General features: G+C 39.1%; 1 protein-coding gene across 6 annotated transcripts in view; it reads right to left on the reverse strand.

The window, feature by feature from the left end:
• The window catches only part of CHN1 (chimerin 1), a 207,795-nt gene that overhangs the window by 40,431 nt on the left and 150,708 nt on the right, over positions 1-16,656 (reverse strand). For all 6 annotated transcript variants that reach the window (XM_032355997.1, XM_032355998.1, XM_032356000.1 and 3 more), the window contains one exon: positions 8,094-8,171. In XM_032355997.1, the coding sequence (XP_032211888.1) occupies positions 8,094-8,171 (78 nt within the window). The remainder of the gene's footprint in view (positions 1-8,093; positions 8,172-16,656) is intronic.

A 16,656-nucleotide genomic window follows, 5' to 3' on the forward strand; every position in this document is an offset into this window, starting at 1 on the left:
CATATCCTACCCCACACCTTCTTTTGCCATTTATCTTTTGATAGATATTTAGGTTGCTTCCAATATCTTCACTATGATAAATAATGCTGCAACAACATAGGGATGAATAGGTCTTTCTGAATTAGTGTTTTCATTTTCTTTGCATAAGTATCTAGAAGTGGAAATATTTGTATTGCATGGTGGTTTCGTTGTTAATCTTTTGAGAAAACTCCATAGTGTTTTCCAAAGTAGTCGCACCAATTTACATTCCCACCAATAGTGCATGGGGGTTACTTTTTCTCCATGTCCTTCCCAAATCTTGTTTTTTTGTCTTATTGATTCTAGCCATTCGGACAGGTGTGAGTGATACCAAATTTTCTAAAATATACCAATAGAATAGTTATAAATGCCAGAAATAATCAATATAGTGTTAGATGTAGTTATTTGTCAGAGGGTCTCACATTAAGATATTGGTTGGGAATAAGAATCAGAATTGGTTCTGGTAAGAGAGCCCAGACATTTAAAAGTGACAACCCTAGGGGCGCCTGGGGGGTTCAGTCAGCTGGGTGTCTGACTCTTGATTTCAGCTCAGGTCATGATTTCAGGCTCATGAGAGGGAAAGAGCCCCATTTTGGGGCTCCGACAGCAGAGCCTGCTTGGAATTCTCTCTTTCTTTCTCCCCCTTTACCCTTCCCCCCACTCATGTGCATTCTCGATGTCTCACTCTCTCTCTTAAAAAAAAGTGACAACCATGTATTTTAATTTCAAGGCTGGCCTGATGTTCTTTTTATTTGCTTTTTAATTAAACAAAACAAATAGTACTCTTAATAAGTTCTGTTGATAGTCTCCTAGTGAGAAAGACAAATCTGAATCCCTCTAAATTTTAAAACAGCATAAGCAAAAATAGACAATTGGGACTACATTTAATGATAAATCTTTTGCATAGCAAAGGAAACAATCAGCAGAGTGGAAAGGTAACCTACCGCTGGATCATAAGGCTGTTTTTAAAAAATTTTTTGAGGAACTTCCATACTATTTTTCATAATGGCTACATCAACTTACATTCACAGCAACAACGTACAGGGGTTCCTCTTTCTCCACATCGTCACCAGCACTGGCCATCTTTTGTCTTGTTTCTAACAGCCATTCTAACAGGTATGAGGTAATATCTCATTGTGGCTTTGATTTCCATTTCCCTGCTGATTCGTGATGTTGAGCATCTTTCCACAGACCTATTGGCTGTTTGTTTATCTTTTGAGAAATGGCTATTCTCAGGTCTTGTGTCTGTTTTTAAATCAGGCTGCTTCTGCTATTGGGCTGTATGAGTTCCTTACATATTTTGGGATACTAACCTCTTATCAGATATATGGTTTTAAAATATTTTCTTCCATCCCATAGGTTGCATTTTCATTCCATCAATTATTTTCTTTGCTGTGCAGAAGCTTTTACTTTGATGCAATTCCACTTGTCTATTTTTGGTTTGGTTGCATGTGTTTTTAGGGTCCTATCTGAAAAAATCACAGCCAACACCAATGTTTTTGCCTTTGTTTTCTACTAGTACTTTTATAGTCTCAAGTCTTATATTTAAGTCTTTAACCCATTTTGAGTTGATTGTTGTATACGATGTGAAATAAGGGATAAATTTCTTCTTCTTCTTCTTCTTTTTTTTTTTTTTTTTTGCATATAGCCAGTTTTCCCAGCATCATTTAATGAAGAAACCAGCCTGTCCTTATTTAGTGTACTTGGTGTCCTTGTTGAAGATCAGCTGACACATGGATTTATTTCTGGGCCTTCCGTTTGTTTCATTAGTCTATAGGTCTATTTTTATGCCAGTGCTATCCTGTTTTGATTACTGTAGCTTTGTTATACGTTTTGAAATCAGAAAGTACTGATGCCTCCACCTTTGTTCTTCTTGCTCAAGATTGCTTTTGGTCTTTTGTGGTTTCACGTGAATTTTAGGATTGCTTTTTCTAGTTCTGTAAAGAATGCCATTGGGATTACGCCTGGAGTTGCATTAGCTCTGAAGATCACTTTGGGTAGTATGCACATTTTAGCAATATTCTTCCAATCCATAAAACGTGGGTTTCTCTTGGGTTAAGTATAACATTTAAAATTCTCTAGCCCCATAAAATGGATACAAAGAAGTAAAAGCAACTATGTGCTAAGCTTGAGAAGTGTTTCTTTTTGGATTATGAATGGCAAGCAGTAACCTTCTCTGTACTTGAGGCATCATAACCGGCTCCTCAGCCAATGCTCCAAACCCTAAAAAGGACAGACAGGGCTGAGGCTGAGAAGGTCATGATGCTGAGGGGCAGTGCAGTGGACTGGACAGAAATGCATGGTGAGTCTTTGTGGTCCTCCTCACCACCATTAGGGACAGAGATAAAGAGCAGAGTAGCATGTGTTCATTATTTTTGACTTCTGTAGCATCTGATAAGTACTATACTGAACAGTAACAGCAACAGTGCCTACAGGGATCTTATAGATGATCTTGTCCAATCTCCCACTTTCCCTCCATGACTGCCCTAAGGAGAGAAAAACTGCTGATCTGTGCTGAGCTTTGTTATTTTTATCTTCTCTTGTAAGTGACCCACATTAAGAATTGGGAATTTTGTCTGTGTGTCTATATACAGAGACACATATAAATATATTTGTATAACCTAGAAATATATATATGTAATATATATATTTCTCTATATATAGATATATAGAGAATGTATAATACATATTATATATAATTTAATCTTCCATTTGAAGGAAAACATTTATTCCTTTAAAACAGCTGTCAGACACTCCATGTTCTTACCCATAGGAAGAGCAATGATGTCTAATAATGAGACATTCCAGGTTGCCTTTTCCATTAGTCATATTGCATTTAACTTCTTTTATAATGTTACTAATTCAAAACAGTAGTGAAATTTCTGAGCACTTAAAACATGAACACAGATTCTCCAGTAAAATGTAAGACAAGAAGAAGGTATTGTTTGACTGCACTTAAAAAACTCACGTAAATTCGATTAAAATTGTAACATTATGTGCCTTAAAAATCATTGGTAGAACCTATTTTTATGTTGAAATTTCCTGCTGCAGGAGAGGTGATTTCCAAATACAACAATCACTGCCACCACCACAAAGAAAGTTCCCTCCTGTCACATTGTATGCGCATTTAGTCATTCAGCAGATGTTTCTTGAACATTTGTGTTTTACTAAATATAGGGACAGGGGAAGGAAGAGTGGAGATGAGTAAAGAAGTGGGGGATGGTAGCAGTGTGATGGTTGGTGGGGAGAGTACACAGGTACCCTAGTCGGTGAACAGGATAGTTCACTGTTAATATAACATGTTTTTAAAAAGTATTCCTTCATATATAGGTTATTTTAATTCTTTTTAAAAAATAAACAGTTGCTTCTCAGCCTTTTGGCTAAGATCAAGTGTAAAAATAAACACTAATAAAAAAAAAAAAATAAATAAACACTAATATCTTGTCCTCATATGGGCCTTAATAAAGTTTTAAAATGATGAATGAAAATGAAGAATATCTTAACAAATCTAATACTTCTCAATATACTCAAGAGAACTTTTAATTTTTAAGCAGTCTCTATACCCACTATAGGGCTCGAACTCACAACTCTGAGATCAAGTGTTGCACGCTCCAGCAAATGAGCCAGCCAGCTGTCCCAAGAGAATTATAGAGCTGTAAGGTCACTTATGGATCATGTAGTTTAACTCCACGTTTCATCCTAACTCTGTTTTTATTTGCTGGTTCATTTTGTGTTTATTCTCAAATGGGAATCAAATAAGGACCACAGGTGTTGGATCTGTCTGTGTCCTTCGGAGGAAAGGAAAGACCACTCTCAATAGGAGAGCTGGCCATTTCTACCTTCCCGTTTATCAGACAGCAGCACACCTGCTCGGCCAGGATTGGCAGGTCCACCACTATCACTTTAAACCCAGTAGGTCCTGACTCAGTAATTTTAGTAAATATTACAAGGTTCATGTTATAGTCTTATTTAATTACAATATCAATTCACATTTCAGGATTCACTGCTTGCATATTATATTGGCAACATAAAGGCTGTTAATATAATGTCACATCTTTCATTTCTATGCAGAATGCAAGTATCTGAGACTTGAGCATGAACCAGTGGCCACTTCAAGACTACCTTAAAAAAAAAAGACTAAAGACAGATTTTAAAATATTATTTCACTGTAATTCTTAATGTTCTTTTCTTTAAATGACTTAATTTGTGTAAGTAGCCAGGTTTCTATGGTTGTTTTCACTATATGGAATCTTGATTTTATTTTATAGAGCTATCTAAATTATACTGAATGAAACACCAAATAGTTAAATCTGGAAGGAGTAAGAAACACGCGAGGATTTCACTGTACTCTGTGGTGCATGAAAATGCAACGGCTCTTGCATAACCTCTAACTCTGCCTGGGAGCTAAGAAAGAAGCAAGGGCTTCCTTTCACCACACAATCATGCCTGGGCTCTCAATTGCATCACGACCTCTGTACCTGGGCATGAAATAGCCTTGGTATGGATTCAGGAAAAAAACCATCTAGGGGTAATTTGTTATAAGGAAAATAGCCATTACCAAGTACCTTATACCTACCAGGAGCTCAGTTCTGATGCAGAACCAGTGGCTGAAAGATCAAGCAGTCTGCCCAAGGTCATATAAATGCTAAGCAAGCTCCTGAGGGCCAGGGCTGGGTCTCAGTTATGATTCCAACCAGAAAACCTCAAATGTAGGATATAAGGATATAGTCATTGCTGCTGGAGTGCCTGTGTCTTAATGTCAGAGGTGTTTTGGTTCAGTTTTTAAGTTTGCTCAAGAAATTAACCCTGTACTCTCTCTCTCTCTCTCTCTCTGTTGTGTTAGGACAGGAGCAGTTCTTAAAATGAGAGCTTGAGGGGTGCCTGGGTGTCTCAGTGGATTAAGCTGCTGCCTTCGGCTCAGGTCATTATCTCAGGGTCCTGGGATTGAGTCCCACATCGGGCTCTCTGCTTGGTGGGGAGCCTGCTTCCCTTCCCCTCTCTCTCTGCCTGCCTCTCTGTCTACTTGTGATCTCTCTCTGTCAAATAAATAAATAAAAATCTTAAAAAAAAAAAAAAAGAGAGAGCTTGATCCAGGAAAGAGTTAAAATTATTTTCACTCTAAGTTATGTTGACAAATTATAATCAGTTTTAAAGGATGTGGTACATTTGTTTTTTAAACGATGATCTCCCTACAAGAAGCAATTGTTGAGATAGATTTTTTTAAATCAAATTCTTATAAATAACATCAGAAAAAATTTAAAAGGCCATGTTACATAACAGTAATTGGGAAGACTTCCTGCTTTCTATTAAAAAAAAATCTATTAAAAAAAAATCAAAAAACAAAACACCTGTCTGCAGTTAGGCCTGGTTGATTTTTTTTTTTTTTTGGATCTCAGCTTGGTGAGTATTTGCACCAAAGGTATAAGGTATTCTTGGCTTTACCTTCTGAAATGAGATCTGGCAGCTGTTCAATGCCACAGAGCAATGTTACATAACAAGGCAGTTCAAGAAGCAAAAAAGAAAACCACATTGAAATGAGGCTTTTGGGCCTGTGGATAGCAAAATCCACTTTTACCAACAGAGAAATAGTCAAGGGCAAGGCCATATGAATGATTATCATCATATAAATGCTCAGAGTTCTTCCCACCATAAATCGCTGAACTGTACACACTTACATATCACAAGCGTGACCTTCTAAGTGAACATCTGTGTGGGAGAGAAGTGCTCCTGCCACAGAGTCTGAATTCTTTGGCGGGGGGCATGTTCTCTAAAGTCGACTATGACTACCCCCCCACCTTTCTCTTTTTTATAATGCCACCCCACAGAAACATTTTTTAAATAACAAAGAATAATTTCAACAGAAGGAGTCAAATTCTGAGACTTCTGACCTTATTAGCAACTATAAAAAATATGTAATAGAACTTCACTGTCTAATATGAGCTCTTCCCGGAGCATAAATACTTTTTAAAAAGTACAGCCCACTTGATTTTAATTTTTTTTAGCTCCAGTGAAGGAAGCAGACTTCTTTTTAACGCGTTCTTTCTCCATTTTTTGTTTTTTGTTTTTTTTAAAAAACACAAGCATCTTTATAGCAGTTTGGGTACCAAGCAAAGGGTCACAATTGGTCCCAGAGTCAGCACTTTTCTGTCTGTTCAAAATTTGCTCATTAAAGCCATGTGTTAAATTAAAACAGAACAATTATTGGAAAATACTACACCACCACCAAAAAAAGGGAGGGGGGGAGGATGTGCTTGTTTATGCAAATCCCTGAACAGACTTACTATTTGCTTTTGATTAAACTTGACTTGGCACTAAAATGGCATCCTTTTTTTTTTTTTTTTTAAAGATTTTATTTATTTGACAGAGAGAGACACAGAGAGAGAGAGAACACAGGCAGGCGGGAGTGGGAGAGGGAGAAGCAGGCTCCCCGCTGAGCAGGAGCCCGATACAGGGCTCGATCCCAGGACCCAGGGATCACGACTGGAGCTAAAGGCAGACACCCAATGACTGAGCCACCCAGGCGCCCCTAAAATGGCATCCTTAATAGGTCAGTCTATTCCTGCTGAACACAGCGGAGGGGGGATCCTTAGAGATATAATTTTAAATCCCAGCCATTTCTAAACAGTATGCATAGTTTCTTGCTTAGAAACTTCAGTGGCTTTTTTCGACTGAGCATGCATGTAACTTTATACTTGGGGTCATTCTCTTGATAAAAATCCTGTATGACCAATTTGTCATGCAAGAGGAGACTGAGGCCTAGTAACTTGCATGTACTGTTCAGGTTCAAAAATGAAAGAGGTGGTTGAGTCTGGATGCACATACTGAATGGTCTCAATTTCACTTAAAATCAAAGATACCAGATGAAAGGTAAGGTCCTGAACAATATATTTAAAGAGGGAGAATAAAATGGTATTTGTTTTACCTTGAAATATTAGCAATCTTCATACAGTCCAAACAGTTTAAAATTTATCCTTTATCCCCAAATGATATGGAGATAATAAAAATCTGTTCCTTGCTAAAAAAGTAGTATTAGGGGTGTGGTGATTAGCATTTGAGTAAAATAAATGCTAGTGTTAACAATCAGGACAAATTGCAAATGGGAAGTGAGAAGTACATCCTGAATGAATATATCTGCTGAATAAACAGAAGATCAGGGATCCAGCCTATCCTCCTTTGAAACCATATGCCCTCCAACATTACTAAACTAAAGACAGAAAACTTGACCAGGTAACTCCTGGGAAGGGACGGTGGACGTACCGGTGCATCCACCCGCCGAGCTAACTGGGTGTTCGTCTGCACAGCTTCCCACTGCATGTTTCCCCAGTTAGGCTGCTGAGGACCCAACTCCAAGGCCTTATATCCTGCTAGGTATGCAGGCAACTTGAACCAACACACACATCATCTTGACGAAAGATGATTACTAAAGTAGAGTTGGTAAAACACAGTGACACACTAATTACACATACACACACACACACACACACACACACACACAGAAAGCAATACTCAAAAAAGTAAAGAGAGGCTGCTTGAATCTGCAGGAACAGTCCTGGGGTAGCCACCCTCCTTTCATTATGGTCAATTCATTAACAGAGGAGAAAAGACAGAAACTGGGGGAAATGCAGACCATCTGCTCAATCCAGATGCAACAACACACGCCTCTTACATCCAAAGCTTTTCACCAGAAAGGGACAGAGATAAGATCTAATCTTCTCATGAAATATCCGACAAAGGTAGTTAGACATATTTGCATCACAAATAAAATAATGCCAGAATCATTATTAAATGAGACCTTTCAAATGTCAGTCCAGACTTTTACCATCGAGTGTACATTGATTAAGCAGAATACTAAATCAGCATTAGAGAAAATGGAGTTGGGTTCTATTAGCTTTAGTCAGCTATCCCTTAAATAAAACCATGCTTAAAACATCTTCATTCCTTAAATAGCAAGAACATTTTAGTCCAGTCATCGTAGTTTTAAAAAAGACAGCAAAAGAAATTCCTTTAACGCTGTGTACTGCACGCAATGGGCATTTTCTCTCTTGTAAGAAAAGGTTAAAAACAAATATTCTTACCTTGAAATTGTGAACCTTTTCATATTTTGGAATTTGCTCGTTTTCTTTCAGAGTTGCTCTTCTAACAAGTGATGTCAACTGCGAATAAGCAAAGAGTTTCAGAGGTTGCCAGATTGTCACAGACGACTTTTGAGAACCCAGTTTCATTCCCAAGGCTGCTATCAATAAATCTTGCTGACGGCCCTCTGGTTTTGATTTGTGAACTGCAGCTCTGTTAGTTTTCCTACCCGACCAAGACTCTTTGGATGGCATTTTGGAATTCAGAAAAGAAATAAAACCTATATAGCTCTGTCTGCCGGTGAACTCTGTTCAGCTAACAAATGAGCATTCTGCCAGCCAGCACAGAACCCTAATCTACAGAGAGCTGCAGAGAAACATCGCGGAGAGGTGGAGGAGAATGATGAAGCACTTCTTAGAAAGAGGTCGACTAACCAGAAAAATTCTTCTTTCTTCTTCTTTTTTTTTTTTTAAAGGGCTCTATATTTAAGCTTCTGAAAACTTAAGAGTCTGAACAGACATAAAGAATCGATGCTAATATACAAAACATTCAGCATCTCTCCATCCCTCTTTAAAAACCATGCAATTTTGACATATGATACATTTCTAAAAGCTTCCTTCTCTATTCAATATGTTACTGTCCATTCTGGATGAAAGATGCCTACATACTGCCTGCAGTCAGCTTCTAGCAGCAGGCACCCTGTGGAGCCCCTAGCAGGGAGGGTGGGGAAGGAAGGGATTTGACAGGGAAGGCTGGATTACACTGGTCACCGTAAGAAAGGAGATAACCAATGAGGATCAAGCAACAGTATTTAAGTATTGTATTCCTCAACTCTGTCTCTTTTCCTCCCTCCTCTCCTGTAAGATTTTCTTGCTGGCTCAAGGAAAAAAAAAAAAAAATCAGTGGGAAGACAATGAGGGATGAATGAGTCATGCATTATTACAAAATGGAATATTTCTTTTACCTAATAAAAGCAAAGGAACATTAACAGGCAGCACCAGGTTTCAAAAGAATTTCCCATCACTGCCTGGTAAATTATGAAAGGCTAATCTCTATCCTCCTTTGTGCATTATGGACTGAGGTTAACTCACAAAAACCCAATTTTATTTAAGATGAGCAAAAGCTGGTAAGTATTTTGATGGAAAAAAAAAAGGCTTTGAACTGGTAGCACATGATTTTCATGCAGAATGAGCCGTGTGCATATAGCACAGCTATCACCCTGCAGTGGTCAGTTTTGTCTCCCTATAAGGATTTTGTTGCGAATCTACAAGTAAATGGATCCAGTCTTTATTTTTATTATTAGTCTCAACATTCTTAATTCAAAGAGCTTGAGGCCAGCTGAGAATAATTTCTCATGCACACAAGTCAGAGACGTAGAGTAACTGTGCTTGTAGAACCCTTGGATATTTGTTTGCTGATATAAAAAGGGGGGAAGGGTGCTGGGTAAGAGACAAATCCAGCTCCATTTAAAAGCAATACCCATACTTTTTGCTAAACTACTATAAGAAGCTGAAGTTTTCCCATATTGGTTCCCTAAACATCTCCCGTTTGCTTCCTCATGTTATGGTAATTAAGTTTAACCCATTATGGTTCTAATTGTTACCTTGTACTTAAAGAATCAAAAATTATTTTTAAGGGGCGCCTGGGTGGCTCAGTGGGTTAAGCCTCTGCCTTCGGCTCAGGTCATGATCCCAGGGTGCTGGGATCGAGCCCCACATCGGGCTCTCTGCTCAGCGGGGAGCCTGCTTCCTCCTCTCTCTCTGCCTGCCTCTCTGTCTACTTGTGATCTCTCTCTCTGTACAATAAATAAATAAAATCTTTAAAAAAAAATTATTTTTAAGTGAATTCAGTCCATTTGTTGAGCACAATTTATCTCAGATTTCATTATCTATAGGGATATGTGTCCAATGTGCCCAATCTATAGGGGGTATGTGCAGATTCTAACTTAATTAGGACATGAAGTTGTTCTGAAACCACACTAGATATTAGAAATACTGATGACTGATTTTCCAATTTTTTTATTTACTTGAGTATATAGTCTGTTCTTTTAAAATGTCTTACTCTTTAAAAAAATTTCTGAGGGCATCTGGTTGGTTCACCTGGAAGAACATGGGACTCTTATTCTTAGGATTGTGAATTTGAGCCCCATGCTGGGTGTAGAGATTACTTTAATCTCTTAAATCTTAATTACTTAAAAAAAAATAAACTTAAGAAAAAAAATAATTTTTCAAAAATTTTCTAATAAAAGGCAGAAGTTAATATTTATATCCATAGGTATTTCATTCCCACGAATTTATACCATTTTGTCATTCAATAAGACCAAAAAAAAAAAGTTCCTGTTCTAAGAGAAAATACAAGGGAAAGAATTTTTTCCTTGCCTAACCTAAATTACTTTTCAGTTTAGACCTAGTTTGTCATGTGATGACTAAAAATACAAACGCCAAACAGCCCTTTAGTCATGTACAACCAAAGGTGAAGTTTATCCAATTCTCAGTAGACACTAGAAAAACAGACTCCAAAGGCAAATTTAACAGTAATTATTTTTCTCTCTACAATGTTTAACGCTTAATGTTTACATTGCTATGTCAAAGAAAACAATCACCCATGTAACTCAAAGCAGCCCCCCCCACCCCCCCGCAAGTATTTCTGATCAAGGTCCTTTGTTATAAACCATCCCCAGTTCTTCAGCTGTAGTAACTAAAATTCAACCAATGCATAGAAAGACTGATGGTAGAGAAAATTCACGGCTGGGCAACAGTGTACATTTTGTCTTTGAGAGGCAAGTCTGCTGTAGTCTCTGCACAGTCACTTTTCTTCCCAAATAATTTTGGTACCTAATTGAGACATACTAGATTAACTGTAATTCAGGCAGCTACCCAGAGCAACAGGAGACAGAAAACAATGGCGAAGGAAGAAGTTCTTAGCTACTCTCAAAGAACTAGGGGATTTTGGTCACATGATGCCTTTAATAACTTGCAATAATGCAACTTTTGCATTAATTTTGCTACAACAGCTCTCAAGTCCTAAGAACTGCTAATTCTGAAGTTCAGAACTAACACCAATGTTCTGATGTTCTAGACAGATATATACCGCTCATCCTTGTATTTATCTGGCCATATTTAGATAGCTATAGAATCTACTAGTGATGGCTATCATTTATTATTACGTATCCATGTTCCAGGCACCTAGCTAAGCACTTCACATACAGAATCCCATTAAATCTGCAGAAAGATGCCCGTGAGGCATATGTTCTCCTCACTTCACAGCTGAAAGAAGAGAGGCCTACAAAAGTTAACTTTCAGCACTCCACAGCTAGTTGGTGGTAGGTAAGAGTTGGCTTTTTAAACATCATGCTTAAACATCGACATTGGAAAATGAGAGGGAATTTTGAAGTCTGAGGGTAGTTGTTTTCCTCTCTGATTCTCTTCAAGGTGGTTTCTCTAGTTATTTTTCCCTTTCAATTTCAAAAAGCAGCAATAGATGGTAAAACAGAGGAAGCAATGAATAACAATGGACAGTAAGAAAAGCAGTAGTAACTAACAACCCTAGACCTCAAGTTCAGCACCAGTGTGTGCAACAGGCAGTGCAGCCTGCAAGGCTCCGTTTCAGCACGCCCTCCCCCAGTGGGACCTTTGAGGATCTGCACCAATTAGGTGTGACTTTACCCATCCGGGAACCTCTGCTCCCTTCCCTGTTCATTAATTATGAGATGTACCACATTCCACCTGATATCACAGTTCCTGTGTAGCTGTTCATATAGACTGAGTTTTACACATCTGAGTATAAACCCTGAATTTAACACGGGAGCTTACACAAATAATGGTCCATGAAATACCTGGGTAAGAAAACAAGATCAAATGAAGGTACCTATTTATATTGGGTGTGATATACTATAATAATTTATATATATATTTATAAATATATGTATAATGTATAATACATATATTTATAAATATATATTTTATATATTATATATAATCCCATCTTTTTATTGTAATAATTTATTATATACCTATATGTTATATAATAAATTATTACAATAAAAAAAGATGGGATTTGCAATCAGAGACACTTAGGTTTGAATCCTGACCTTGGGAGATTTGCTTGGTGCCCTGCTTACCTCATTTACACACCTAAACAGGGCAGTTCAAAAGAGATGATGTATCAAAGGGAAGAGACTGCCTAGTAGTAAGCACTCACTAAATGGTGGTATTACCAGCAGTATTTAGTGTTTCATTTTGACTAACTCTTTGGCCTGCCTGAGACCTAACTCTGGCCATCCTTGATACTAATGGCACTTTTGTACATTCACCTAAATGAGGGTGACGAGCCTGGAAAAAGAAATGAAGAACAGGCAGAATCTACAACCCTCTCAGTTTCTACCTCTGTCTGTACCATCTGTAATATAGAGAAGGGGACTACAAAAAAGGAACTACAAAAATGGTGTGTGTATAGTGGGAGGCAGTTGTGTGAGGAATAAGAAACAGAAGTGGGAGGGGCGCCTGGGTGGCTCAGTGAGTTAAAGCCTCTGCCTTCGGCTCAGGTCATGATCCCAGGGTCCTGGGATGGAGCCCCACATCGGGCTCTCTGCTCTGCAGGGAGCTTGCTTCCTCCTCTCTGTCTCTCTGTGCCTGCGTCTCTGCCTACTTGTGGTATCTGTCTGTCAAATAAATAAATAAAATCTTAAAAGAAGAAAAAAAAAAAGAAACAGAAGGGGGAAACAGGAGACCCTGGAAGGGAACAATTTGCTGTTTTTCAAATAAAGAAATTTCCACCACTGATCTCTCTATCCTGTTTGTCCAGTAATAATACTGAATTTATGCAAAACTAGTTTCTCATTTTCACCAAGTGTAGTACGACAGGACCAGGTTGTGGGCCAGACAAAAGTGCTGATCTTAACCCTGTCTTCTACTAGCTGTGTCACGTCCTGATCAAGTTACTCATTTCTTTCAGTCTTTGTTTCCTTATGTGTATAATTGATTAAAAGTACTTAGATTAGGGGCGCCTGGGTGGCTCAGTGGGTTAAGCCGCTGCCTTCGGCTCAGGTCATGATCTCAGAGTCCTGGGATCGAGTCCCACATCGGGCTCTCTGCTCAGCAGGGAGCCTGCTTCCTCCTCTCTCTCTGCCTGCCTCTCTGCCTACTTGTGATCTCTCTCTCTGTCAAATAAATAAATAAAATCTTTAAAAAAAAAAAAGTACTTAGATTATAGAATTAGATGAGATAATATATGGAAAACATTTTGTATTATTCTTGGCACAGACAATAATCAATAAGTAGAAGTTTCCCTCCTTCCCTTGTATCTGAGGACATCTATTTCCAAGATCAGGGTTAATATAGTGGGACTGTGGGACACATAGAAGGCCCCAAACCACTGGCCTAAGCAGTATAAGCTTCAGGTCAGGCTGTAATCAGGTGCTTTAAGGACACAACACAGGCATCACTGTTCTGCAATCCTTACCTTATCCTGTCCTGGCAATCTGAACCCCCAGGTTCAAACTCTGAATAATCCTTGTTCTGTCCACCTTCCCACCTCAAAACCTGCTTACAGGGAAGGGTCTTATCAATTTATTCATGCTAAGGTACAAATGACTGATTATACTTCCTTTTCCACAAATATCTGGTTTTTAATGTAAGACCGAAGACTTATGCCAAAGGAATAAATCTAACTATGAATGTCAGAACTCGTTAACAGTAAGAGTATTCTCTAGGAAACTGAAAGGACCTCACACAGAGAGCCACCTCCTTTGAATATCATGATGATACCACAGACTCATGAACACAATGTTCCAGTTAACTAAGTAAAGTCAACATTTCATCAGAAAAGCACCATAAAGGAATGTTCCAGCTGGCATAGCCCAGAACTTGGAGAGATGAGGAGTAACGGGATTAACTACTGGGTAAACCTGGTTCAGGTTTAGCAAAATCCTACAATTTCTATAAAATATTAATATTCAGATATTAAGAACACAGCTTTGATTTTGGGGGTCCAGGATGGTAACACAGGAAGACCCTGAACTCCCCTTGTCTGTGGACAAAGCACATCTACACCTATTTATAGAGGAAGCCCTCCTGAAGGACGGAGGGTTGACTTCACAGCTTCTGCACAACAAAAGCCAGACAGCATAGAGAACCACCTGACAGACAATAACAAAGGAAACTGCCACCCCTGAAACTGTAAACTGCAGTGGGAAGGAATAATACTGAGGGGCTGTGAGCAGGCCACGGTTAAAAAAACAAGAGGGGAACTGGGTGGGGGGATGGCGTAACTGGGTGACAGGTATTAAGGCGGGCAATGACCTCATGAGCACCAGGTGTCACACACAGCTGATGACATCACTACATTCTACTCCTGAAACTCATAAAAAAAATTAAAAAATTAAAAAGCAACTACAATATGAAAGATCCAGCCCTAGAACTCTGCCAAATGGCAGGGGAGCTGTTGGAATTCTCTGAGTTGATGGGGCTGGTGAGGGCCATGGTCTATGTGCCCCTCCACCTGACAGCACAGACAGGAGCACAGCTGGCCTGCCATCTCAGCAGGCCCCGAGCTGCCCACACCAACCCAAGCTGTGCCACCTACGTGGCTCTGGCACAGGATACACCAGGCCACCCCAATTGGTGTTTGCTCCAGCTCCAGCTGTCTTACTGAGATGACACAAGCATAAAGCACCCTGGAGCACACCAGTCCCACACCACTTCAGCTCAGCTCCAGATGACTGCCGGAGCAACCCCAGTGCAGAGTGCTCTGGGACCTCCTGGCTCCCACCTCCTTTAGCTCCAGCTGCTCACCAGGGCACCTCCTGTGCCAAGCATCCCAGGACACCCACAACTGCATCCATTTCAGCTGTCCTGCCAGAGCCCCCTCTGCACATAGAGCCCCAGGACCCTCCTCTCTCCCCATCTATATGCACTTCAGCTCTGCCAGGGTGCCCTTTGCACAGAGAGTCCCAGGTCCCCCTGGCTTATAACCATTTCAGCTTCAGCTGTCCTACCAGGGAGCCCTTGGCATTGACAACTATGGGACGGCCCACCCCGTGTCCTCTTCAGTTCCAGCCATCCCATAAGGACAGCCCAAGGACCCCCAGTACATGCCAGCCAATCACGAGACACATGCAGTCTACACAGGGAATGACCATATACAAGACTATTCCTGCAAGCTTAGAAGTAGCTGTTCTGATTCATTGAAACAAACACAGAAAGTGAAGCAAAATGAGAATACAGAGAAATATGGTCCAAATGAAAGAACAAGACAAAATATCAGAAAAAGAATTAAATGAAACAGACATAAGCAATATGCCTGATAAAAAGTTTAAGTAACAATCATAAAGATGCTCATGGACTGGAGGAAAGAGTTGAAGAACTCAGTGAGAACTTCAAAAAGAGACAAAATATTAAAAAGCATCAGAGTTGAAGACTACAATAGCTAAAATGAAAACTACACTAGATGAAATCACTAGTAGATTAATAGAGGGAGAAGAACAGAGCAGTAATCTGAAATCTGGGTTAGTGGAAAGCAACCAAGCTGAACAGTAAAAAGGAAAAAAAGAAATTATAAAAAGGAGGTTAAGGGATCTCTTAGACAACATCAAGTCAACAAACATTTGCATTATAGAGGTCCCAGAAGAAGAAGAGAGAGAGAAAGGGGTAGAAAACTTATCTGAACAAATGATTACTGAAAACTTCTCTAACCTGGGGAAGGAAACCCCAGGTTCAGGAAGCAAACAGAATTCCAAACAAGATGAATCCAAGGACGTCCACACCATGACAAACAATCATTTAAATGTTTAAGATTGGGGTACCTGAGTGGCTCAGTGGGTTAAGCCTCTGCCTTCGGCTCAGGTCATGATCTTAGGGTCCTGGGATCGAGCCCTGTGTTGGGCTCTCTGCTCAGCAGGGAGCCTGCTTACCCCCTCTCTCTGCCTGCCTCTCTGCCTACTTGTGATCTCTGTCTGTCAAATAAATAAATAAAATCTTAAAAAAATTTAAAAAATGTTTAAGATTAATGGTAAAGAGAATTTTAAAAGCAGCAAAAGACAAACAAATAGTTACACACAAGGGAACCCCATGAAGCTATCAGCTGATTTTTCAGCAGAAACTCTGCATGCTAGAAGAGAGTGGCATGATATATTCAAAGAACTTAAAGAAAAAAACTTACAGCCAAGAATACCCTACCCACCAAGGTTATCATTCACAATGGAAGAAGAGGGAGAGTTTCCCACAAAAACAAAAGTTAAAGGAGTTCATCACCACTAAACTGGCCTTATAAGATGTGTTAAAGGAACTGCTTTAAGTGGAAAAGAAAAGATGATAAATAGAAAAAAATTATAAATGAAAAGATGTAAAATAGGACAACATATACATAAGATATGGCAGAGGAAATAAAGTAGTTTTTAAAGAATGTGTTTACTTTAAACTTAAGTGACTATCAACTTGGTATAGATTCATATATACTGAGGATGTTATGTATGAACCCAAAACCCACAGTATCTACATAAAAAATAAAGAGAATGAAAGGTAAGAATAACAGTCAAGCATCAACCAAAAAGAAAGAGAGCAAGAGAAG

The sequence above is a fragment of the Mustela erminea genome, chromosome 8 (genome assembly GCF_009829155.1).
Source record: "Mustela erminea isolate mMusErm1 chromosome 8, mMusErm1.Pri, whole genome shotgun sequence".
Lineage (NCBI taxonomy): Eukaryota > Metazoa > Chordata > Mammalia > Carnivora > Mustelidae > Mustela > Mustela erminea.